Source organism: Hemiscyllium ocellatum, chromosome 4 (assembly GCF_020745735.1).
Source record: "Hemiscyllium ocellatum isolate sHemOce1 chromosome 4, sHemOce1.pat.X.cur, whole genome shotgun sequence".
Classification (NCBI taxonomy): domain Eukaryota; kingdom Metazoa; phylum Chordata; class Chondrichthyes; order Orectolobiformes; family Hemiscylliidae; genus Hemiscyllium; species Hemiscyllium ocellatum.
This window is the reverse complement of record NC_083404.1, coordinates 41,914,317-41,939,183: the sequence shown is the minus strand read 5'-3', so window position 1 is coordinate 41,939,183 and position 24,867 is coordinate 41,914,317. Positions and strand designations below refer to the sequence as shown.

The following is a 24,867-nucleotide window of genomic DNA, read 5'->3' as shown; positions in this document are numbered from 1 at the left end:
CCCTTATGCCCACTGAACCAAACTCTAACTAACTTACCCCTCACCCTTCCCATCCCCCTGCCAGACCCATTCCTCAGCTCCACCCTTACCTACCCTAAACACTTCCCCACCCCCTTGCTCCCTACCACTAGCCAGTATCCTGTACCCTTGGAATGTTACTTACCTTGCTGTCTATCCCCCCATCCAAGTGGTATTCAATGTTCCCAGCATCCTACATCATACTTGCCTCTTGGACTTGCCTTTTAACATCAGCTGTCAAAATGTCGGTCTAAATATTTAAATTTCACATTATAACACCTCACTACTGGGTAAAAGAGGCATGATTTGCCTTTCTCAGACAGTTCAATGCTACAAATGATCTGTCAGAATAGAAACACTTCCACGTTTCTGATGGAATCTCCTCCCAGGCATGTGGATTCCCTTTTCACATATAAAAAAGAGCCAAAATGGCAAATTTGGTGGGATTACTACTCACCAGAAAAATTAGCTTTAAGGAATCAGTTATGAAATACAAACTAGTTAGAATCCATTATTTCTCCCCGAGAAGATTGTGGACAAAAAGAAATGTCAATTTCAGGACTAATGTTGAATAGATTTTGGCTTTATTTGAGGGCATGGAACATGGACCAAAGAAAAGCAAATGCAATTCAGCTACAGGTCACTCAGAGATCTAAGAGACATGCGAACTCCTGTTCCAACTTCAATGTACTTTCTTTCAATTAAGATAATGCTAGCAGGTAAATTTTCATTCAAATGTAATCCTAATGCTGAAACTAATGCAAGTTAGAAAAGTTGTCAGAAAAAAAAACACAAAATGCTAATGAAATCATAACTGAAACCAAGGATACAACTCAAATTCAATTCCAGATTGGAAGTAGGAGGGAAGGTCTGATAGCGCCACCAACTGCACAAACTCCAACACTGGTTTATAATAATAAAAAGTCTAAAAGGTAAAAGGAAATAGAATTATTAACAAGGCAGTTTTAACATGGAGATATAAACATCAGTATGTTTTCACTAAATGGAATGCTTACAAGTAAACATAATGCATTTTGTTACGTAAACTTATAAAATTCTGTTTATAAAATAAGTTTTACGTCTGTGATGCTCATCCTTGCCAAGATGAGAAGGACTTAGCTAAAATTCAACATATGCAGCTGACACAAATTTCAAAGTTTTTGATTACATTAGTTCTGATAACGTAATCAAATGCACAAACTCCTCAGAGAACATATTAAAAGTTGTTATTATTGGATCAAGTCACATAGTCTACGCTAAAGCCTAATCATCAAAACACAGTAAGAAGAATCTTGAATTCCTGTTTTCTCATGCCCACTACAAGTTTATTGTCAAAACAAACAAAACCAATGCTCACCTCTCCTTTCGCATCTGTTGTTCTAGATGTCATGGATGCATCTTCAAATGATGTATTGGAACTTTTTAAATAGTTGAAAATGTTTTGAGTCCCAGCTTTCAAGCAGAATCCTGGAAACATGACCTCAGAAGCAAACTATGATGAAAAAGTCAAAATACCTTTGTTGTAAAATGCAAGTTTTTTATTCTTTGCTTTCATACCCAGCTGCATGCCTATAATTTGTAAACTAAATTTAGTGTTCAGAAAGCAATAAAAGTATGCAAGTATGTAAAAAATTTGGTCTACCATTTAAAATTTTAGACATTGCTAAATTTGTTAAGGTTGATTTCATAAATCTTTAAGTGCTAAATATTTCAGTGTTTGCATAAGACAACACAACAAATTGGGCGGAGTGAGCAAGAAACGATATCAAGTTCAAGTAAATACTTGTCCTGAAAAACAAGATTACCACATCCTGCATGTTTCTGACTTCCTTCAGTATAAATAAGGAAGGCAGCAATCCCAAAACTGAATTCTAGACTCCAGGCATGATCTGAATAAAATTGTTTACAATTAAAGCATTTTAATTTGTTTTCATGGGAGGTGAATATAACTTTTGTTGCCCATCCCAAATTATCTTTGAACTTAGTGACCTGTTCTGCCATATCAGAGGGAAATTGCTGTGGGTCTGGAGTCACATGTGCGTCGAAGTAGGCAAGTATGGCAGATTTCCTCCTCTAAAGGACATTAGTGTATAAACGCTGGTGCTTGCTTAATTGTAAAATTATGGAAATCGTATTGAAGACTTGAGCTCCAGAACTTTCCACATCCCTGGCTAAGCTGTTACATTATAGCCACAACACTGGCATACACCTGACACAAAAAGAAGGTCAAATCCACCACCTATCGTCTACTCTCAATTAAAGTGATGGAAGGCGCCATCAACAGTGCTATCAAGCAGCACCTGCTCAGTGATGTCCAGTGTGGATTCCTCCAGGGTCACTCAGTTCCTGGTCTCATTACAGCCTTGGGTCAAACATGGACAAAACAGTTGATTTCTCAGGTGAAATGAAAGTGTCGGCCCTTGACATCAAAGTCACATTTGACTGAGTGTGGTATCAAGGAGCCCTAACAAAACAAACAAGGGGAATCATGGGGAAAATTCTCTGCTGATTGGAGTCATGTCTGACACACAAAAAGAGAGTTATGGTTGTTGGCAGTCAGTCATCTCAGCTTCAGGACATCTCTGCAGAAGTTCCTCAGGATACAATGTAGGCTTAACTATCTTCAGCTGCTTCACTGATCTTCCTTCCATCAAAATGTCAGAAGTGGGAATGTGTGCTGATGATTGCACAATCTTCAGCACCACTTTTGAATCCTCAAATGCTAAAGCAGTCTGCCCAAATGAAGCAAAACCTGGGCAATATTCAGACTTTGGCCAAAAGGCAGCAAATAGTATTAGCGCTATAAAGCTGCCAGTGACCATTTCTGACGAGAGAATCTACCTACTGCCCCTTGATAGCCTTGTTCCAAATACGTGACCACTTCCACGTAGAAAAACAAGGGTAATAGATATTTACTTTGGAACACTACCATCTACAAGTTCTCTTCCAAGCCACTCACTATTTTGAATTGGAAATAAATTGCCATTCCTTCACTGTTGCTCGGTCAAAATCCAGGAATTCCCTCCCTAACAGCATCGTGGGTGAACCTACAGCACATGGACTGTCATGGGTCAACAAAGCAGCTTCCCACCACCTTTGCAACTAGAGATGGGCAATAAATGCTGGCCAGTCAGTGATACCCATGTCCCATAAATTAAATTGCAATTATTGATCAAGTTGGGAGAGCAGATCTAAAAGAGACTTACGGAATAGCCACAAATATACATGGAGAGAAGTGTATGTTTTTTTTTAACAAGTTTCACTGACTTTATACCTTCCATAATAAGCACAAAATCACAAGGGGAAGTTGCATTCACAATGGTACACTGGTCCTAAACTTCCAGCTACTGTGTTCTTTGATGATGATGTGCGTCAGTGTCCAACATTGTTTATTTTAGTCTTTATTCCTAGCTTGGTTCTCTTCTATTTTAGATGAAGCCCCTTCTCTGTCCGACTGATTAATAACCAACCTTCACCCTTGTAGCTTCAACCTTGTTCAGATCTTTATCATATCACTGAAGGGGGCTCTAGATAAGTGCTCCCTTGCTGTTTCTTCATCAGCGACCATTCAGATCAAGGTACAATAGCACATGAAGTCGTCCTTTGGCTCATCATTCCCATATCTTGTCCTATTTCACTGCTATTTGGAAAGCCTGGTTTACAATCTTGACTAGTTAAAAGGCTAACAACTATCATAGGTTTATGCACATTCTAAAAACTTAAACAAAGGATCTTTAAAAGTCTGAATTAGTCCTTTACATTGCTTAAATTGTGATGACTTATTCAAACTCAAGCTAACACTCAATTGAGTTTATCCACCAAGCTTTGTGGTTACATTACAATACAAATGTTAACAAATATACTTAAGAATATAAAACTAAGTTCGAACTGTTGTATAATAATATTCAATTCTGCGAATGAACCAGTTGGTCATTTCAAATGACAATCTAAAATGTCCATCACCGAGACACTTTCAGTTCTACATCTTAATTAAATTTAGATACCAGTGGTTGCCATGGTGAGATTTGAACCCATGTCCCAAAGCATAAGCCCAGGGCTCGGGATTACTCGTCCAATGACATTGCCACCATTTCCCCCCTTAACTCAAATTTTGTATTTAAACATCTAGACACACATAAAAGCAACATTCTATTAGCATTTTCAATGTGTCTCAAAGCACAATGAATAAAATTTGTAACAACTGTACCAGAGACTGAAACGTAGCTATTTTAAAATTACCACACAATGTTTTCAGTTTAAGAGTCAGGCATTCTATCTTTATTCCCATTTTCCCATGGTAAATTTATTTTTCCACATTTATCACTAACATTTAAACTGACAATTTATTCTTAATCTCACTATACTTAGATCAACCAATTGGAAACGATACTTGTGCATGTTATGGGACCCAGAACATTTTTCTGTCAGTGCAACAGATTTGTAAATTTCAGTTTAAACCAAGTTAAAGACAATGAACAAAATTAAAAAGTCTCTTCAGAGTTATTTTTTGAAATGCAAGTCATTGGTCACAAGTTTAATGCATTTTGCTAGCTCACAATAATAAAGAACCCCCAAACAGGTTACTATCCACAGTGTGTAAAAACAGTGAAACAACTGCTGTACCTTTCGCTCTCTGATATGAATGTCCCCTCTCCAAATTAGCAATGGATCAATCATGTTCTCAAAATTTTCTGGAGTTACCACAGTTGCTCCAAGGTTCTCGGAAATTTTCTGCCAACTACAATCAGACAAATGACATTAGATGTCTGGACCTGGCAATAATAAATTGTAGCTTGAATTGACTACTTGCTGGTAACAATTCAAGTTGTACCAACTAATCATATAAAATATAGAAACAAGGTATTCAGCCCTACAGTCCAAGTCAGCTCTATATTTCACTCAAGTCTTTACCATTATTCCTCATCTCATTCCTACCAGTAAAATTCTCTTTCTCCATCACGCGTTTGTCTCATATCTGTGCTTTTACCTCAATTTCTCCTAGTGTTAGGAAGATCCACATTCTCACCACATTTTGGATAAGGATGTTTTGTCAAAATTCCTCATTTGAATTCTTGGTGACTACCTTATATTGATGTCCTCTAATGTTGCTCGTTCCCACAAGTTGAAACTAAGTTTTACTCTATTAAAGCCTTTCAAATGTTTATGGCATGCAGAGTTTGTGGTCCCTTTCCCGCATAAAGGTTTGGAGCACATCTCAGCATTCTCCAAAAGGTGTAAGACAAGTTTATTGTGATCAGGTCATTACTTGGGTCTGATCATGACTTCTGGGAGAAAGTACCACCTCCATGAATTGCAGGCCAATCAAAAGACTTGCATCCACTGCTGAAACTGCAGTCTCCTTTGATAATCATAAATTGGTGGGTTTTCTTTCTTTTGGTGGGGGGAGTAACTGGGGACACAGTGGAAGGACAATCACAATCAGAAGAACAGTATAGGGGTGGGCATTGCTGAGACAGGGAAGAACCTCAATTGAGCTTAGGGTTTCCCTGGAGTGGAGGAGTCCAGAACTAGAAGGCATAGGTTTAGGGTTAGGGAGGAAAGATATAAAAGAGACCTAAGCGGCACGTTTTCCACGTAGAGAGGGTGGTACTTAAATGGAATGAACTGCCAGAAGAAGTGGTGGAGGCTAGTACAATTGCAAAATTTAAAAGGCATCGGGATGGACATATGAATAGGAAGGGTTTGGAGGGATATGGGCCAGGTGCTGCCAGGTGGGACATTTGGTCGGCATGGACGAGTTGGACCAAAAGGTCTGTTTCCATGCTGTACATCGCTATGATTATGACTATAAGAGAAGAAATTCCTCCTCATCTTGGTCTTACTCTCCCAAAAAAGGAGAAACATTCTCTCAGCCTTTACTCTGCCAAACCCCTTAAAAGATTTTGTGTTTCAGGAGATCACGGAGTACAGTCGCAATCTGTTTAGCCTTTGTTCAAAAGATAACCCCTCCATACCAGGGACAATCTTTGTCAAGCTTCTCCTAACTGCTTCCAATGAAATAATATCTTCCCTTAAATAAGGGGAACAAAACTGCACACAGTGGTCTCACCAGCACCTAGATTGTTAAGAGGGGTAATTAATTCTACCCAATCACCTGTTTTAAAAAACCTGTCTTAGGTCACCGCATAGTTTCCTGCTTTCAAGTGATCAGAACACCAAGCTGTTCAACTCCTCCATATGTGGTCAGAAAGTCAGACAAAACCTATAATTTGGTTGCTGGTTTTTAAACATAGTAACAGTTTAACACTTCTTCATATTACCAAACACCATCTCTCAAATCACTAAAAATATTCAAATGAAGTGTTTGTAGATTTATAGGATCAGATTTTACTCTTTATCCAAAATTCCATCCAAAACTAGTAATTAAATATGGATGTAAAAACCATGATATTGGTTACAAAATTTAGTCAGATTTGATACAATTTGGTTTGAAAAAAGGAATATTTTATGGTAATCATAAAATGCCAAGTGCTGCCTTGCTAAAAATATAAAAATTGTTTGACCAAATTTTAAATCCCAGCTTTGTAAACTAGAATAGTTTTATTTGCAATCAATGACTTAAACAGAAAATATAATTTATGATTATTTACAAGCACACTAGCTCAATATTAAGAGAGAGAACTTGTGCAAGTTTTGTAATTCTTACCACTTGCCATTCTTTACCGCAATGATAATTTCTGCTGAATGCCACTCTCTTAGATGCTTAAGTGCACCCACAACAGGAAGCCAGTCTTTCAGTCTAGGAACACCATGATCGGAGACCAGTAGGATTAGGTCCAATAACCCTTTGCCTGTCAATCAAAAGTAAAAAAACACTACAAAACTCAATGCTTCAAATGTGATTTCAGTTTAAGACCAACAGTTCAAAGGTAATAATTTAGCATTGGTGACATTTCATTGCTACCACAACCAATCTTGAGAATCAGTTTTCGCACGTAACTGAAGTTAAAAATATTTACCGATTAAGTTATCCGGCTTAAATTAGCTCACAAAAAGTAATACCAAGCATGATCTTAACTTTAGATTGAAAACAAATTGCGATAAGCCATAATAAACCTGCAGCTCTCTCAACTGGAGAATTATTTGCAATTCTGTGCACCAGGATTTAGGGAGGACGTCAAGGCCTTGAACAAAGTGGACTGTGATTTACGAGAATGAAGTTATAGATGAGGAACTTCAGTTCTGTGAAGAGAATGGAGAAGCTAGGATTGCTTTCCTCAGAGCAAAGAAATTTAAAGGTATATTTAAATGAGGTATACATAAGAGTGAGAGGTTTGGATTCACAAGAGAGCCAGTAATCTAAGGACATAAATAAAGCATTTGAGGAGGTGTGATGAGTACCAATGTTATTTATGCCATGGTGTGAAAAGCACTACTTGAAAGAGGACTGGAAGCAGATTTCATAGTCATTGTAAAGGCTTTGTCTATTTTATATGGAAATACAAGCCTGAAAATTTTTTTTATAACAACTTAAACAGGAAGTGTACTGTTCTTTACAAAGTATCAAGTATCATCAGGTGTCTTCTTGTGTGGGGGGAGGGTTGGGAGAATACTGCCCAGCCTTTAGTCCCAATCCACAACAGAAATCAATAGAGGGCAAGCGAAACACATCAAGCCCCTTGAGCCAGGTAAAGCATGCACACATAGTGCGGAAGATGACCCTGAGAGCACCTGTCAAAAAAAAAACAAGATGATTCTGAACCCCAAAATCTAAAAAAAATTAACTGAGACAGAGTGCTGGAATTTTCTTCCACGTATTTTCTTCCAGTGGAAATATTCTTCCACGTAAGTTTGTATTCATGTATTGCGATGTGTTCAAGTCTCGTATTGATCGTATTATTTTTAAATATACCTATAACACAGAGGTTAGCTCATATAAAGTATTCCACCCCCACCTGCTTACAAACTACAATATTCAAAATCTGCAGTAAAGCAACAGATTGCCCGAGATGTTAAGGGTTTAATTTGCTCTGCCTGACTTCAAGAAATTGGATGTCTTAGGGGTACATCTGTCTTGCATCATCTCCTGCTATTCAGAGTAAATTTACATTATCATCTCCTGCTATTCAGAATCAATAAGAGCATTGCAGTTAAAATTCTAACCACACCCTGCAGTTAAAAAAAAACGATTTACACTAGATCTTGCCATTAAAGAATGATCTACATCACACTGTTTCTGGAAATAATCACTTCGCTACATTGTGTCTTGAGTGGTATGTGACTATGGAGGAGTGGTTGGGGGTTGTCTTCTGGCCATTACTGATGGTGATGTAAAATTCTGTATTAAAGGAAGAACTATTTCCTCGTTCAGAGAGGTATCTTGACACAGCTCCACAAGCATTGTGAAGAGTGTTAAGGGTTTCTCCAAAAGCTTGTACTCGCTTAAATTTTGGCTGTTCACAGAAGTTGGCATATTGCAGTTGCATCAAGTGTGTAAGAATCTCAAAAGCAAGAACTTAACATGCCCTTGTAGGAGCTAGCATCATACTTGCTATTTACCTATCCTGCATGGAAATCTGTAGTTTCAGTTTTACTTTTGTCAGTCTGAACTGCTGTGCTCATACAGGTTATGGACACAGCTGGGAGTAGCTGCATACAATAACTTGGAGAGGTGTGCTTTAAATGAATTCAGAGACTAGGAGAAAGTGAGGACTGCAGATGCTGGAGACCATGTTGAAAAATGTGGTGCTGGAAAAACACAGCAGGCCAGGCAGCATCTGAGGAGCAGGAGAATCGAAGTTTCGGGCATAAGCCATTCCTGAAGAAGGGCTTATGCCCGAAATGTCGATTCTCCTGCTCCTCGGATGCTGCCTGGCCTGCTGTGTTTTACCAGCACCACATTTTTCAACCATGAATTCAGAGATGTCCGGGGAGAAAAATTGACATTGTCATCAGCATTTGAGAAGGCCAATTGTTCATGACATCAAGTTTCTGGTTCTGAGCCACCAAAGTAGTAATACTAGTTTATGGGAGCAATATGTCTGAAGTGTCTTTTTGGTCTTTGGTTGATTGTTGGTAACTGAACATTACGAACAATTGTATTGGAATGACAAAGTGATGACATTACAGCAATTTTATTTAATTATTCTTGGATTATATAAAAGTAGCTCTCCAAAACTTAAATACAAGAATGACGTTCTTTAAATATATCAGCCCATGGGCTCTGGGTTCAAGTCCCATTCCAGAACCAAGGATAAAAATATAGGCTAACACTTCAAGGTTGTAATGAGAGAGTGTAGGATTGTTAGTTGTGCTATCTTTCAAATGGAATTTTAATTCAAGATAATGGACTGCTCTCTTGGGTGGAAGTAGGTCATGGTTTTAAGAGAGCAGAGGAGATTTCCCTGGGTATTAGACCAATATTTGTCACTCAACTAACATTGCAAAAAGACAGACCAGAAGTGCTGGAGAACACTCAACAGATCTGGTAGAATCAATGTTTTGAGTCCAGTGACTCTTCACTTTTCTCTCCACAGATGCTGCTAGATCTGCTGATTTTCTCCAGCACTTTATGTCTGAATATCAGATTCCCTGTGTCTGCAGTTCTTTTTTTTTAAATTTTCTTTAGGAGTAGAAGACTTTACAAAAAGAGCTGTTAAATCAAACCGAAACCTAGATTGAACAGACCAGCTACCAAATTGAGGATTGCCACAGTTGACAATAATGCAACACCATCACCAGAACCAGAACCAGAACCAAAACTGAACTGTGAGCAAACCACCTCATTTTCCTGTGTGGTTTGGACTCTGATCCACAGACTTCATGCTTTCTTTGTCTGTAGTTATATTGTACCTTTCATCTACAATATTCCAGAAGGAAAAAAACAGTTTATCACATCTGTCTATCTTGTGTGTAAATTAATTTGCGAATGGTTGCATTTAAGGGGTATAGTTTAAGCTTGCATATTCGTAATTAATAATATGTTTTTAACACGTTAGAAAAGTTTGTTGTCTAAATAAGTTTTTGTAATCTTGTTCATTGACAAAATCTGGTGTGTGATCTTTGATCTGAGATAGTAGTTGCAGTTAGACATTAGCCATCCTACAGATTAAACAGGGCATGTCATTTTTGTGACAACTTGCAGAATAGCAGAGTTGGATTTCCAGCACAATACTTTCACCACATACTACATAAAAATTAAACATTTTCTAGGCTATCAATAAAGGGTGGGGAAATGGACCAAATTGGATAGGGGGTCAGCAGGGGCACAACAGGCCAAATATCCTCGTTCCATGCTACAGTATTCCACAGTGGCACTGAGTAACCTTTCTGTTTGGTTTACATCAGAAACTAACATACAAACCCCTGCTCTGTGGTTCAGCAACTTAGTGCTTGACATGCTACTAAATTTATTATTCTTAAATTGCACTCTAGGTATTAGGGAGGGCAATAGTCGAGACACCAGCATTTAATTAAACTGCAAGTGCCTGCTGATGATCTCTTAGAAATGTTCATACATCACAGAGAAACAGCACTGAATAATGGGTCCTCCCTTCTCAAAAATATATTGGGAACTTTAATTCTAAAATGGTGTTCATCATTGGATTTGTTGAGCGCTAGATCTCCAGATCCACTCAAGATGGGTAGTACACATTATGTAACAGTAACAACTCCATTCACAGTTTGATTCAAAGAATTCAAGCTTGTTTTAAGGAATTGTGAAGGTAAAGATATCAAGTTGGACAGTCTACACAATGCTTTATAACTGATTTGATTATCACAACAGCTTCAAATCTTCTCAAAACTCACTAACAGCTCCATTACAACACAAATGCTCCAATGGAAACAATGCTAACAATTACCTGGAGGAGGCAATTTATCTGCCAGTTGATGTAGACCCTCAGCAGCTTCCTCAAATAACCTGCAAAATAAATCAATAGGTTTAACAAAAGAATCTAAATGTTTCCAACATTCCCTCAATGTAAGCAAAGCAATTCATAATACCTCCAAAATAAGTCAATCATTTGTAACACACCACTTTGAGATGTCACATTTTTCTCTGACCAGCACCATTTTTAAAAAAAAGAGTATGTTTAACGTTATGTCTGTGATAATAGACCCACACTTCAAAGGTCCTGACTTTATACTTCACCGTGATAAATTGTGAACCTGAATTCAGAATCTCCAACAACTTCGACCATAAGACATTAGACCAGAAATCAGGCTTATCAGCCCATCGACTCTGCTCCACCATTCAAATATGGTCAATAAGTTTCTCCCTGTTTCTACCCATTACCCTTGATCTCGGTGACAATCAAGAACCTACCGACCTCAGTCTTAAATATACTCAATGACCTGGCCTTCATAGCCTTCTATGTCAATGAATTCCATAGATTCACCTCTCTCTGGCTGAAGAAGTTTCTCCTTATCTCAGTTCTAAAAGGTCATCCCTTTATTTTAAGACTGTGCCCTCGGGTTCTAGTCTTTCCTGTCGATGAAAACATCTTCCCAACATCTACTTTGTCCAGCCCATTCAGTATTCCTGTAAGTTTCAATTAGATCCCCCTTCATTCTTCTAAACTCAGAGTATAGACCCAGAGTACTCAAACGTTCCTCATATGTTAGGCTTTTCATTCTTGGGACCATTCTCTGAACATATTCCAGGGCCAGTACATCCTTCCAAAGATGTGGGGCCCAAAACTGCGCACAATACTCAAAATGTGGCCTGACCAGAGCCTTACAGAGCCTCAAAGAGAACATCCCTGCTTTTATATTCACATCCTCTCAAAATAAATGCCATCATTCTATTTGCCTTCCTAGCTATTGACTCAACCTGCAAGTTTACCTTGAGAGAATCTTGAATGAGAACTGCCAAGTCTCTTTGCACTTCAGACATCTGAATCTTCTCCCCATTTAGAAAATAGTCCATGCCTCTATTATTCCTACCAACATGCATGACCTCACACTTTCCCCAAGTTGTATTCCATCTGCCACTCTACTAACATGTCCAAATCCTTCAGCAGCCTCCCCACCTCCTCAATGTTGCCTATCTTTGTATCGTCAGCAAACATAGCCAGTATGCCCTCAGTTCTTTCATTTGAATTGTTAATGTATAAAATGAAAAGTTGTGGTCCCAACACTGAGCCCTTGTAGAAAAACGACCTGCTATCCTGAGAAAGACCTTTTCATCCCCACTCTCTGCTTTCTGCCAGACAGCCACGCTTCTATCTATGCCAGCACCTTGTCTCTAACACCATGGGCCCTTATCATACATAGTAGCCTTCTGTGCTGCACCTTGTCAAAGGCCTTCTTGAAGTCCAGGTAGATAACATCCATTGGCACTCCTTGGTCTAAGCTACTCTTTACTCCCTCAAAGAATTCCAGCAGATTTGTCAGGCATGATCTCCCCTTGACGAAACCATGCTGACTTTGCCTACTTTACTATACGCTTCCAAGTATTCAGAAATATTACCCTTCACAACGGATTCTAGGATCTTACCCATGACCGAGGTTAGGCTAACTGGTCTGTAATTTTCCATCTTTTGCCTTACTCCCTTTTTAAACAGGGGTGTCACATTTATGATTTTCCAGTCCTCTTGGGACCCTCTCTTACTCTAGTGGTTCCTGAAAGACCACCACTAACACCTCCACTATCTCTTCAGTTTTCTCCCTTAGAGCTCTGGGGACTAGTCCATCTGGTCCAGGTGATTTATCCACCTTCAGGCAATGCCGTTTTTCTGACATCTTCTCCTTGGTGATGGCCACCATACTCAGCTCTGCCCCTCACTCTCTTAATTAGTGCTATCTCAAAAATTCAAATAACAGTGAAAGCTGCTAGGACGTCAAAATCTACCCCTCACTTGTCTGACCAATGGTTGCACACTATATGGTTAATTCAGAGGCCTCAGAAGCATTAATTTAATTAAATATCTATAATTAAGAATCTAGAATAGTCCAATATGAAGGACTATACCTCTGTAACCACAAGAAAATTAGTGATTTCAGAAAAGAAAGTTACATTTTCTTTAGCGTTTTGTTTTGTACACTTCATTTCCTAGGTTTCTGATTTCTCTCTATCTGGAATTTTCACAATTTCTTCCTGTTCCATTGATTCTCAAATGGCTCTTCTCTTCAATATCTCACATTGCCTCACTCCGAAAGCTATTGAAATATTCCATCAGGTCTTGGTTATCTTTGTACTTGATTTCTTCAAGACCTTCCTTACTGGCCATCCTTTGTTCAGCCCCCATAAATTCGATCTTGTGCAAAACTCAATCTGTCTCCCAGCCTGCAATCATTCAAGGACTTCATTGCATAATGTAGGCTTAGACATTAGCAAAGTGTAGCAGTCTGTGAGTACTGTCACAGGTACTGTCTTTTGATTAAGATGTGAAACCATGGCAAATACTAGTAAAGCACAACTAAAATCCATACCTGGGGAGTATTTGGATGGGAGATTGATGAACTAGATGGGTAAACCACAATTAACTAAACTGACTTTTCTGACCATAGACCCTTTTCAATGTTTAATTACATAAGGAGAATACATAAAATATTAGAACTTATGATTGCCAACAATAAAATAATATACAACACTTACTCACTCAGGGACGGCGGTTCTTTAACATCACTGTCCTCTTCCTCATAACTATTTATACTATTCAGACATTCTTCGATCAATACTGGCAAAGGTTCCTCACAGTCTCTGTCCTCCTCACTGGAAGCAATTTCATCCCATTCTGGACTACAGAACTAGAAAAAAAAATTATAGAATTAATAAGGTTTATCTATGAGGACTGTATTGATTTTGTAGCATTTCTGTGCTTTTATGAGAAAACCCATGTTTTCTTCTCGGTTCCCACACAGGGGTCTATGTACAAAACATTTGATTCTAAAGCTCCAAATTAACCTGACATATAAAACATTTCTTTACATTCATTTACAGAAGTCACATATCTGGTAAAGTCAGCATTTTTTGTCTTTGACAAGGTGGTAGTGAGCCAGCTTTCTGAAGTCAACTGGAGCGGCTGTGTCTGCCTTTTAGGAAGTGTTAAGAGTCAGCTATATAGGGTCAGTCTAGGTAAGGAAGGCAGGTTTCCAACCCTAAAGAACATTCGTGAAATAGGTTTTACAACAATGTGGTATTTATCATTGGTCACCATTATTAATATAAACTTTTTAATTCTAGATCTCGTGGTCATAGAGTCATAGAGATGTACAGCAGGTAAACAGACCCTTCGATCTAACTTGTCCATTCCAACTAGTCCCACCTGCCAGCACCTGGCCCATATCCCTCCAAACCCTTCCTATTCATACACCCATCCAGATGCCTTTTAAATGTTGCAATTGTACTAGACTCCACCACTTCCTCTGGCAGTTCATTCCATACACATACCACCCCCTGCATGAAAAAGTTGCCCCTTAGGTGTCTTTTACCCTCTCACCCTAAACCCATGCCCTCTAGTTCTGGACTCCCCCACCCCAGGGAAAAGACTTTGTCTATTTGTCCTATCCATGCCCATGATTTTATAAACCTCTTTCAGGTCACCCCTCAGCCTCCGATGCTCGAGGGAAAACAGCCCTAGCCTATTTAACCTCTCTCTATAGCTCAAATGCTCCAACCCTAGCAACATCCTTGTAAATCGTTTCTGAACCCTTTCAAATTTCACAACATCTTTCTGATCATTTAAATTTCCCGCTGTCATGGTTGATTTGAACTCCAGTCCCTAAATCACAAGGCAAGGCTCTGGATTACTAACTCAGTGGCAAAGCAATCCTAACATATCTGAATTTTGATTAGATCCATTTGTCTTCATTGCTTTTTTTTTAAACTCCACCAGTTTTGCCTCTCTAAACTAGAACCCATCAATTAAGCAAATTGCTGCAGATACTGGAAATTTGAAATAAACCGAGAATGCTGCAGATATGGTGTGACTCTTCAGAACTGTCTCACATATGCAAAATGTTAACTTGATTTCTCTCCACAGATGTTACCAGACCTGCTGAGTTTCCCCAGCATTCTGTGTTTGTAACAAAACCCTATTAATATCAACAAAATTAAGAAGTCACAAAGCTGATTTCAACTGATGCATAGGAGCTGCAACATCTGATTTCTTTACTTCTGAAATCCATAATCTATCATTATTGCTTCCCAGAAAATTTCAGCCTGTAACACCATTCCATCCTTTATATTTATTATTTTCTAGGGAAAATGCACCATCATATTCTCAACATCGACTATTTGTAAAATCTTTTCTTCAAATTTCTGCAAGCATTTGGCCAGTTTCATTCATAAAAGTAGAAAAACAAAGTTAATGTTTCAAGTTCAATATAATTCTTCATCAGAACTGAAAAGAACTAGAAATGGTACTGTATATGGTTTGATAGAGGGTGCCCAGAACAAAAGTCAAAGAGAGTGCTAATGGTACCAAAGAGATAAAGATACAAAATAGCTGTGAAAAGGAGAAAATTGGTCTGCTCTTCTCAAAACGTGAACTGTCTTTCCCTCTATGGATGTTGTGGGACCTGCTGAATTTTTATTTCAGATATCCAACATCTGCAGTATTTTGCTTTCATTATTTCACTGTTTTCACCTTATTGGTAGTTTTAAAAAAACATATATGAACAAAAGCAATCAGCTTTGCTTTTTGACTTGTCACATACATACAGTTTTACAATTTCTTGTCATCCTCACCTGTGAAAAGCCATGTATTGCCTGAATTGCAAAGAACCATTTCTGTGGTGTTGGGCCACCGGATATTGAACAGGCTGCAATATATTAAGCAGACATTTTCTAACAGTTTAAAAAAATGTATTTCATGAACAGACTTAAAACTACAGAGATGTTGCATCCTTTCAAATTAATATTACATTAAAGGCAAAATTCAAAAAGACAACAGAGGAGCTTTCAGAGCTTGACAAAAATAATAGAGGGGAATCAAACATAAATTTAATTGAACACTGCAAATTGGAAAGGAAAGCAAAGCCAACTACAGAATCTCTTAACCATCTGACCAAAAACAATCTGTGGAATATGGGAGCAATTTGAGGTTCTCCCTCCACATCCAGCAAAAGATACTAGAAAATAAGGAGACGGAGGTCTGCCTGATTTTTCTCTTCACAGTTAGATTTTGTTAACAGTACAACAACTTATACACTACTTTTAATTTCTTAAAATGTCAAAACAGCTTCTTAGGACTATTCTTTATATGAACAATTGATACTGAACCACACAGCATGATCTTAGGTTTTCAGGAGCATCTTAAAAAGGAGAGGAAGATAGAGGGGTGAAATAGTTTAGGGAGACAATTCCAAAACGCGGGTGCTAGACAATTGAAGGCACAATTTGTGGTCTTGTGAATTAGGGATACAAGAGAGATCAAACTTGGAAGAGTTGAAAGATATTGGACGAGTACAAAGATCTTGGACAGTTGTAGAGCTGGTGAGTTAGAAATAGAGAAAGCTGAGGCTATGGGAGATTTGAAACAAGGATAAAAATTTTTTAAAAACTTTCTAAATGATATCAGTTAATTCAGTAGAGACTGAAGATCATATTTGTGCAATTTGCATGGCTCAGATAGCTATTATTAACCTCGAACCTATCAGATACGGTGATTGTGGGTTTAAAACTATCTAGACCAACAAAATGGCATCTGTATTGCAGATAATGGTTGGGATATTTTGGGTCCAAACAGTACCCCCAGCTTTTCACAAGAGCACTTCACACATAATTTTTGAAACAGGATATCATCTGCAAAACATTACCTCAAACGTTAAAAACTACAATTTTAGTTAATGTGCCTGAATATAGGCAAGCATATGAATTTCAAAACTGATTAAAGTTATTACCTGGAAACGAGGCCAATCTCGAATTTGAAGAGATACTAGCATTCTTTCTCAGGAGTTCATAGACACGTTTAATAGCTGTTAGCTCTGCAGCATAAGAATGAAATGATGTATGAACATATGCCAAAGAAGGTACACAGTCTGTCTTATTCATCCTTGTTACAACTGGTTACATAACCCCTACATGCCTAAAATAAACTACAGGCAAAAATACACACTAAAAAAGCCTAGGTCATGAATGAATGAATTCTGGAAAATTCTTATCCTTTCTCTGTGCAATATTCCACCTCCCTGTTACACACAAGCAATATCAGTTTCCTTCAGGAACTTCACAGCCCACTTCAAAATGTTTGTTATTAATTTGCAGCAACCTGCAATGGTTTGCAAAGTTTTGTGGAGGAAACACCTCCTGATATCTAATGAAGATCTAAGTTTGCACAATCTATACAACCTAATAAAATTAATTAGTTCAAATCATTTCTCCATCGGTCCACAACCCTAAGATCAAACTAACCTACATACCCTTCATTTTACTATCATCCATAATGGAGTTTAATTTGAATAAATGCAAGGTAGGCATTTTGGTAAAACAAGTAATGGCAGGACTTAGAGAATTAAAAGTAGGGCCTGGGTAGTATTGTAGAGCTGGGAGAGCCAAGAGATCAGGTACATAACTCTTTGAAGTTTGCATCACATGCAGATAGGGTGGTCAAGAAGGCATTTAGCATGCTTGCTTTCATTACTCAGACTTCTGAATATAAGAGTTGGGATGTCATACTGAGGTTGTGCAGTATGTTGGTGAGGTCCCTTCTGCAGTTCTGCATCCAGCTCTGGTCTTCCTGTTATATAAAGGATATTATTAAACTGAAGAGGGTTCAGAAGAGATTTACTAGGATGTTATCAAGTATGGAGGTTTGAGTTATAAGGAGAGGCTGGATTTGCTGGCACTTTTTTCACTGGAGCATAGGAGGTTCAGGGTGACCTTTGAGAAATTTATGAAATTTTTAGGGGCATAGATAAGTTGAATGACAGGTGTCTTTTCTCTAGGGTGGGGGATTTCAAAACTCGGGGGCATATTTTTATGGTGTGAGGAGAAAGATCTTTAAAACAAATGAGGGGCAATTTTCTTTACACAAAGTGATTCGCATGTGGAATGAACTTCCAGAGTATGTGGGTACAGTTACAATGTTTAAAAATCTTTTAGGTAAGCACACGAATAAGAAATGTTTGGAGGGACATATGCAAGTGGGACTGGTTTAGTTTGGGATTATGATCGGCATGGCTGGTTGGTCCAAAGGGTGTGTTTCCCTACTGCATGACTCTATAACTCCACTCTTCTGGCCTCCCTCATTAAATTTGATTCCCTGCAATCAAAAATCTGTTTGTCTTAAATATACAATTTTCACTGATGAAACACCCACAATTCTCTGAAGCAGAGAATTTCAAAGACTCTGGAATTCATGGAATTAGAAATTGCCTTCCCATCCTATCTTTATCAGTTATAATTTTATACACCTCAATCAGGTCCTGCCTCAGCCTTGTCTGCTCTATGAAAACAATTCCCAGCCCATTTAGTCTTTCTTCATAGCTGAAATGTTGCAGCCCAGGTGACATCCTGATAAATCTCCCTTGCATACACTGGAGCAAACAAACCTTTCCAATAATACAGCAACAAGAACTGCACACAGTACTTTAGCTATGGCCTAACTAAAAACAGAAATCTCCCACTGACATTATCTTATGAATTTGACTGTTTTGTGATTTGTCTACATATCTGTGCTTCTCTCTCCCCGACTGTCTCAGGTTCTGTAGCATACCCCCAGTAAAGTAACTGACCTGTACATGTTTGTAAAAGTTTACCTATTTGGCTTGAGGAATTTTCTAAGATATCACTCCCATACTTTGTAATAGTGAGCAGACAATCCTTCTGTGCTGTCAGCAATGTTTCTATAGCAGCAGTCATGTATTAACCCTATGTATTTACACTGTCAACTCATGCCTTACTTGCAAGGCTGCTTGCATTAAAACAGATGCTATCCAACTTTGACATGTTTCTCCAGTGCCTTAAATTCACCACATACACTCCACTTTCCAGATGGATTTGTATTTTCCGCTAGGCCTGTCTAATCATCATCCCCTACTGACCGTGCACACTGTTATCATTTCCCGACCAAATTAAGTTAAACCCCAACAAAAGCATCAGCAAATTACAATTCTCTCTCTACACAAGAGGATCTTACTGCCACTTCTGTTCAGGTACAATTCCTCCAAATTATCTAGATCACACCTTCCACAATATGAACCCAGTGATCCAGGAATCTAAAGCTCTCTTCTGCATCAAATTTTCAGCTATTCATTCATCTGCTCTATCCATCTGATCCTAAAATCACGAGGATCTAGCACCACAAGTATTGTTGTGATAACCATGTCATTGCTTTTCAACCTGCTACCCAGCTCCCTAAATTCTTGCTGTAAGCAGGGAGAGAAATGAGACCTACGTCATTGGTAACTGCATGTACCACCTCTGACTGCTTATGCTCCTACATCAGAATGGTGAACAGCTATTCAGTTACATCCTTGACCTTGGCACCAGGGAGATAACACACCATTTTGGAGTCATGTCTGGCTGAGAAATGCCTCACTGTGCTCCTTACTATTAAATCTTCTAGCACTATTGTCATTCTCCTCCTTTCCTAACATTCTCTCCCTCACTGGCTTTATCAAAAGGTAGCTATTATCTCCTACCCTCATATCCCCGAAGTATTTCCAGCATTCTCAGTTTTAATTTCAGACATGCTAGTTCACTCTAGAGACTCCATGAATCATAAATGCAAAAGGTTTAAATAGATAATACGTTAACAATGTACATGGGAACAAATAAAGAAGGATCCAGGCTGCCAAAGGTTAGTAGCGAGCAAAAGATTTTTGAACAAACAATGCCTACTAAAGCAAATTCAAAAATTGCTGGAAAAGTTCAGCAGATATCTGAGGATCTGTGGAGAGAAATCCAAGTTAACATATTGGGTCTGGTGACCCTTCCTCAGAGCCAGAGAAGGGTCACCAGACCCGAAACGTAAATTCTATTTTCTTTCCAGAGATGCCACCAGACCTGCTGAGCTTTTCCAGCCATATCTGTTGGTCTTTCTGATTTACAGCATCCGCAGTTCTTTCAGTTTTTAAATGCCTACTTAAGACTGTATGGAGCAAGGATAATATGGATATACACAGAGTCATAGAGGGGTACAGCATGGAAACAGATCCTTCGGTCCAACTCGTCCATGCCGACCAGATATCCCAACCCAATCTAGTCCCGCCTGCCAGCACCCGGCCCATATCCCTCCAAACCCTTCCTACTCATATACCCATCCAAATACCTCTTAAATGTTGCAATTGTACCAGCCTCCAGCACTTCCTCTGGCAGCTCATTCCATACATGTACCACCCTCTGCGTGAAAATGTTGCCCCTTAGGTCTCTTTTATATCTTTCCCCTCTCACCCTAAACCTATGTCCTCTAGTTCTGGACTCCCCCACCCCAGGGAAAAGACTAGATATTGAATGTGGAAATTGTAACTTTAATATAAATACTACAATCTGCAGTAAAGCTTGAAGGTGTTCTGTTACTCAGCAAAGCAAGTTTTGATCCCAGTGTTAAGGTTTCTGTTAGAATCAGAGAGATGTACAGCACAGAAACAGATCCTTCAGTCCAACTTGTCCATGCCAACCATTTCTAGTCCCTAATCTAGTCCCATTTACCAGCACTTGACCCATATCCCTCTAAACCCTTCCTATTCATATTACCATCCAGGTGCCTTTTAAATATTGCAATTGCACCAGCTTCCATCACTTCCTCTGGCAGCACATTCCGCACACACACCACCCTCTGCATGAGAATGCTGCCCCTTAGGTCTCTTTTAAATCTTTCCTCTCTCATATTAAACTTATGCCCTCTAGTTCTGGCCTTCCCCACTACAGGGAAAAGACTTTATCTATTTACCCTATCCATGAACCTCATGACCGTACAAACCTCCATAAGATTACCAGTTAACCTCCTACTCTCCAGGGAAAACAGCACCAGCCTATTTGGCCTCTCCCTATAGTTCAAACCCTCCAACCCTAGCAGCATGCTTGTAAATCTTTTCTGAACCCTTTCAAGTTTCACAACATCTTTCTGATAGGAAGGAGACCAGAACTGCACACGATATTCAAAAAGTGGCCTAACCAATGTCCTGTATAGCCACAGCATGACCTCCCAACCCCTATACTCAATACTCTGACCAATAAAGGAAAGCACACCAAACACCACCATCACTATTCTATCTACCTGCGACTCTACTTTCAAGGAACAATGAACTTGTATTCCAGGGTGTCTCTGTTCAGCAACACTCCCCAGGACCTTACCACTAAAGTGTATAAATCTTGTTCTGATTTGCTTTTCCAAATTTCCGCACCTCACATTTATCTAAATTAAATTCGATCTGCCACCCCTCAGCCCATTTGATCAAGATCCCATTGTACTCTGAGGTAACTACATCTCTAATTTTCGTGTCATCTGCAACTTACTAACTGTACCTCTTATGTTCACATCCAAATCATTTATATAAATGACAAAAAGTAGTGGACCCAGCACCAATCCTTGTGGCACATCACTGGTCACAAGCCTTCAGTCTGAAAGGCAGCCCTTCATTACCATCCTCTGTCTTCGACCTTCAAGGCAGTTCTGTATTCATATGGCTACTTCTCCCTGTATTCCATGAGGCCTAACCTTGCTAACCAGTCTCCCATGTGAACCTTGTCGAATGCCTAATGATGACCATACAGATCACATCCACTCATCAATCCTCTTCATTACTTGTTCAAAAAACTAAGTTCATGAGACATTATTTCCCACACACAAAGCCATACTGACTATTCTAAAAGTCCTTACCATTCCAATTAAATGTAAATCCCGTCCCTCAGGATATCCCCCAACAACTTGGCCACTACCGATGTCAGGCTCACTGATCTAGAGTTCCCTGACTTGTCCTTACCACTTTTCTTAAATAGTGACACCATGTTAGCCAACCTCAAGTCTTTTGGCACCTCACCTGTGACAATTGATGATATACATATTTCAGCAAGGGGCTCAATCACTTCCCTAGCTTCCCACAGAGTTAGGGCATATACCTGATCAGGTTCTGGGGATTTATTGACTTTTGTGCATTTCAAGACATCCAGCACACACACACCCCCTTCCCCCTGTATTTATGGACATTTTTCAAGTTGCCACCATCTATTTCCCCACATTCTATATCTTCCATGTCCTTCTCCACAGTAAACACTGATTATCTCCCCATCTCCTGCAGCTCCACACAGAGACTGTCTTATTGATTATTAAGTGGCCTTATTCTCTACCTTGTTACTCATTTGTCCTTTAACGTATTTGTAAAAACCCCTTTGATTATCCTAACCCTAGCTGCTAAAGCTATCTCATGTTCCCTTTTTGCCCTCCCGATTTCCCTCTTAGGACTCCTACTGCCCCTATACTCTTATAAAGATTCTCTTCATGAATGAACGATATAAACTGTTATTATCTATCTTCACGAGTCCTCTGCCACGTACTCCTGTAACACTGTCCTATCCCCTCTCCCTATTATTCTGGTTCGGAATCTGTTGTGCAATGCAGTGAAGTCAAAATAACATTTCAGAGCATGCAACTGAACGACTTATGAATGCCACACTTACCAGAAAACTCTTCATCTTGACCTTGGTCACCTCTATAATTCCAAACCACTGACAACACATATCGGTCCATTGCAAGGTTTGATAAGAACAGATCACCGTATGATGGACAGACGAGCTCATTGAAAGTCGGCTGGTCTGTGGTTTCTCATTCTGAGCTGCTCCGGGGCACTGCCTCGACAAATCGGCGGCCCTGATGCGGGGTTGGGGGGGGGGGGGGGTGTGTGGGTGGAGGGTGTGGGTGAGGGGGGTGTGTGGGTGGGTGTGTGGGGGGGGTGTGGGTGGGTGTGTGGGGGGGGTGGGGGTGGGGGTGGGTGTGTGGGGGGGTGGGGATGGGTGTGTGGGGGGGGTGGGGATGGGGGTGTGGGTGTGTGTGTGGGTGGAGGGGGTGTGGGGATGGGGGTGTGGGTGGAGGGTGGGGGTGTGGGTGTGGGTGAGGGGGGTGTGTGGGTGGAGGGTGAGGGTGTGTGGGTGGAGGGTGGGGGTGTGTGGGTGTGTGGGGGTGGGGGTGTGTGGGTGTGTGGGGGTGGGGGTGTGTGGGGGTGGGGGTGTGTGGGTGTGGGGGTGTGTGGGTGGGGGTGGAGGGTGTGGGTGGAGGGTGGGTGTGTGGGGGTGTGTGGGTGGGGGTGTGTGGGTGTGTGGGGGTGGGGGTGTGTGGGTGTGGGGGTGGGGGTGGGGGTGTGTGACTGACCGTTGCCGAGGGCTCCCTCCCTGTTGCTCTGTTTGTCTAACCGTCTCTCTCCATCCCCGCGTTCTCACCTCTCCCTCTGGCTGGATACTTTAGGCGCGCATTTTCTCTTATCCTCCCCGTTTTCTGTATACTCCCTCCGCCGTTATATTATTTATTTATATATACGTGTGTGTGTGTATTTATCTGGATATTTTTCCCTCTCCTCCGCAGACAAACTGCGCGCGCTCTCCCCGTTTCCAGGAAGTGCGTCACCCCACAAAGGTTCCGGCTGGAAACCGGACCCACCGCAACTGTTTCCGGACACGCCATTCGTTTATTTTGTGTTTTTTTAAAAAAAACTTGGAGTTTTATAAAAGCCCTTCCCTTGACATTCCTCTGGGTTTCACAACGCCCGTCAGGTCTGGGGATTCCGCTGCGCTGTGGAAGTCAAAGCCGTTTGGGTTAAACATCAGGCGAAAGCGGGAGGGAGGGGAAAAGGTTCCTCTCCGGAAGAATTTGCGCGCGGCACCGTCAAAGATGTCGAGCGTCAGTAAAGCGGCTCAGGTGAGAAATGGAGGCAGCGGCGGGGAGAGCGGGCTCTGTGTCTGTGTCTGTCACTGTCACTGATCGTAAACTCGGGAGGTCTGGCAAACAAGAACAGCACTTGTTGGAGGGTATTCGCTGTTGGAACTTGGGGAAAGCGCAGCCCTCAGTGTGAGCACAGCAAGATCCCACAAACAGCAGCGTGATTCTGAGAAAGCGGTTCGTTTCTGGGATCGTAGGATGTATGCAGCATCTGTGAAGAGATAAACAGTTCATTTTTTTTTTGGAATCGGTTCCAGAAAGACCCCAGGCAAGAGTGAGGACCGCAGATGCTGGAAACCAGGGTTTAGATCAGAGTGGCGCTGGAAAAGCACAGCAGGTCAGGCAGCAACCGAGGAACAGGAAAATCAACGTTTCCGCCAAAAGCCCTTCACCAGGAATAGAGGCAGGAAGCCTCCAGGTTGGAGAGATTAAATTGGGGGCGCTAGGGAGAAGGTCGCAAAGAGTAGCTTCAGGGCAGAGGGGATGACCTGGGGTTGCAGTGAGAGAGAGAGAGAGACTCACTGAGCTTCTTATGGAGAGAGGAGGAGATAGCTGAAAATGTGTTGCTGGTCAAAGCACAGCAGGCCAGGCAGCATCTCGGGAATAGGGAATTCGACGTTTCAAGCATAAGCCCTTCATTATGCTCGAAACGTCGAATTCTCTATTCCTGAGATGCTGCCTGGCCTGCTGTGCTTTGACCAGCAACACATTTTCAGCTGTGATCTCCAGCATCTGCAGACCTCATTTTTTACTCGAGAGAGGAGGAGATGCCTACCTTGAAGAAGTTCTCCTCCTCCCTACCCCCCACCTCCACCTGGAGGCTTCCTGCCTCTATTCGTGATGAAGGGCTTTTGCCCGAAATGTCAATTTTCCTGCTCCTCGGATGCTGCCTGACCTGTGCTTTTCCAGCACTACTCTGATCTAAACTCTGCAAAGAACCTGTCTCCTGGGTGGGGGCTTATCGTTTTGGCAGGAATTGCTCATTCTGAGATATTTGTTATTACCAAGAGAACTGTAAACAGATACAAAGATGAGAATTGCCAATTGCCCAATGACTGATACTTTGCCT

The 24,867-nt window shown here is 40.5% G+C and overlaps 2 protein-coding genes across 5 annotated transcripts in view; one reads left to right on the top strand and one right to left on the bottom strand.

Moving 5' to 3' along the window:
* Positions 1 to 22,729, bottom strand: part of mtbp (MDM2 binding protein) — a 75,957-nt gene extending 53,228 nt beyond the window's left edge. For all 3 annotated transcript variants that reach the window (XM_060823039.1, XM_060823032.1, XM_060823036.1), the window contains exons 1-9: positions 22,547 to 22,729; positions 16,828 to 16,911; positions 15,674 to 15,747; positions 13,580 to 13,731; positions 10,842 to 10,900; positions 6,686 to 6,830; positions 4,642 to 4,756; positions 1,376 to 1,510; positions 849 to 943 (exon numbers count right to left, since the gene is read on the bottom strand). In XM_060823039.1, coding sequence (XP_060679022.1) covers positions 849 to 943; positions 1,376 to 1,510; positions 4,642 to 4,756; positions 6,686 to 6,830; positions 10,842 to 10,900; positions 13,580 to 13,731; positions 15,674 to 15,747; positions 16,828 to 16,911; positions 22,547 to 22,616 — 929 coding nt within the window. In that variant the 5' untranslated portion in view covers positions 22,617 to 22,729. The remainder of the gene's footprint in view (positions 1 to 848; positions 944 to 1,375; positions 1,511 to 4,641; positions 4,757 to 6,685; positions 6,831 to 10,841; positions 10,901 to 13,579; positions 13,732 to 15,673; positions 15,748 to 16,827; positions 16,912 to 22,546) is intronic.
* Positions 22,730 to 23,698: 969 nt separating this feature from the next.
* mrpl13 (mitochondrial ribosomal protein L13) overlaps positions 23,699 to 24,867 on the top strand; it is a 93,052-nt gene continuing 91,883 nt past the window's right edge. For both annotated transcript variants that reach the window (XM_060823028.1, XM_060823030.1), the window contains exon 1: positions 23,699 to 23,777. In XM_060823028.1, coding sequence (XP_060679011.1) covers positions 23,751 to 23,777 — 27 coding nt within the window. In that variant the 5' untranslated portion in view covers positions 23,699 to 23,750. The remainder of the gene's footprint in view (positions 23,778 to 24,867) is intronic.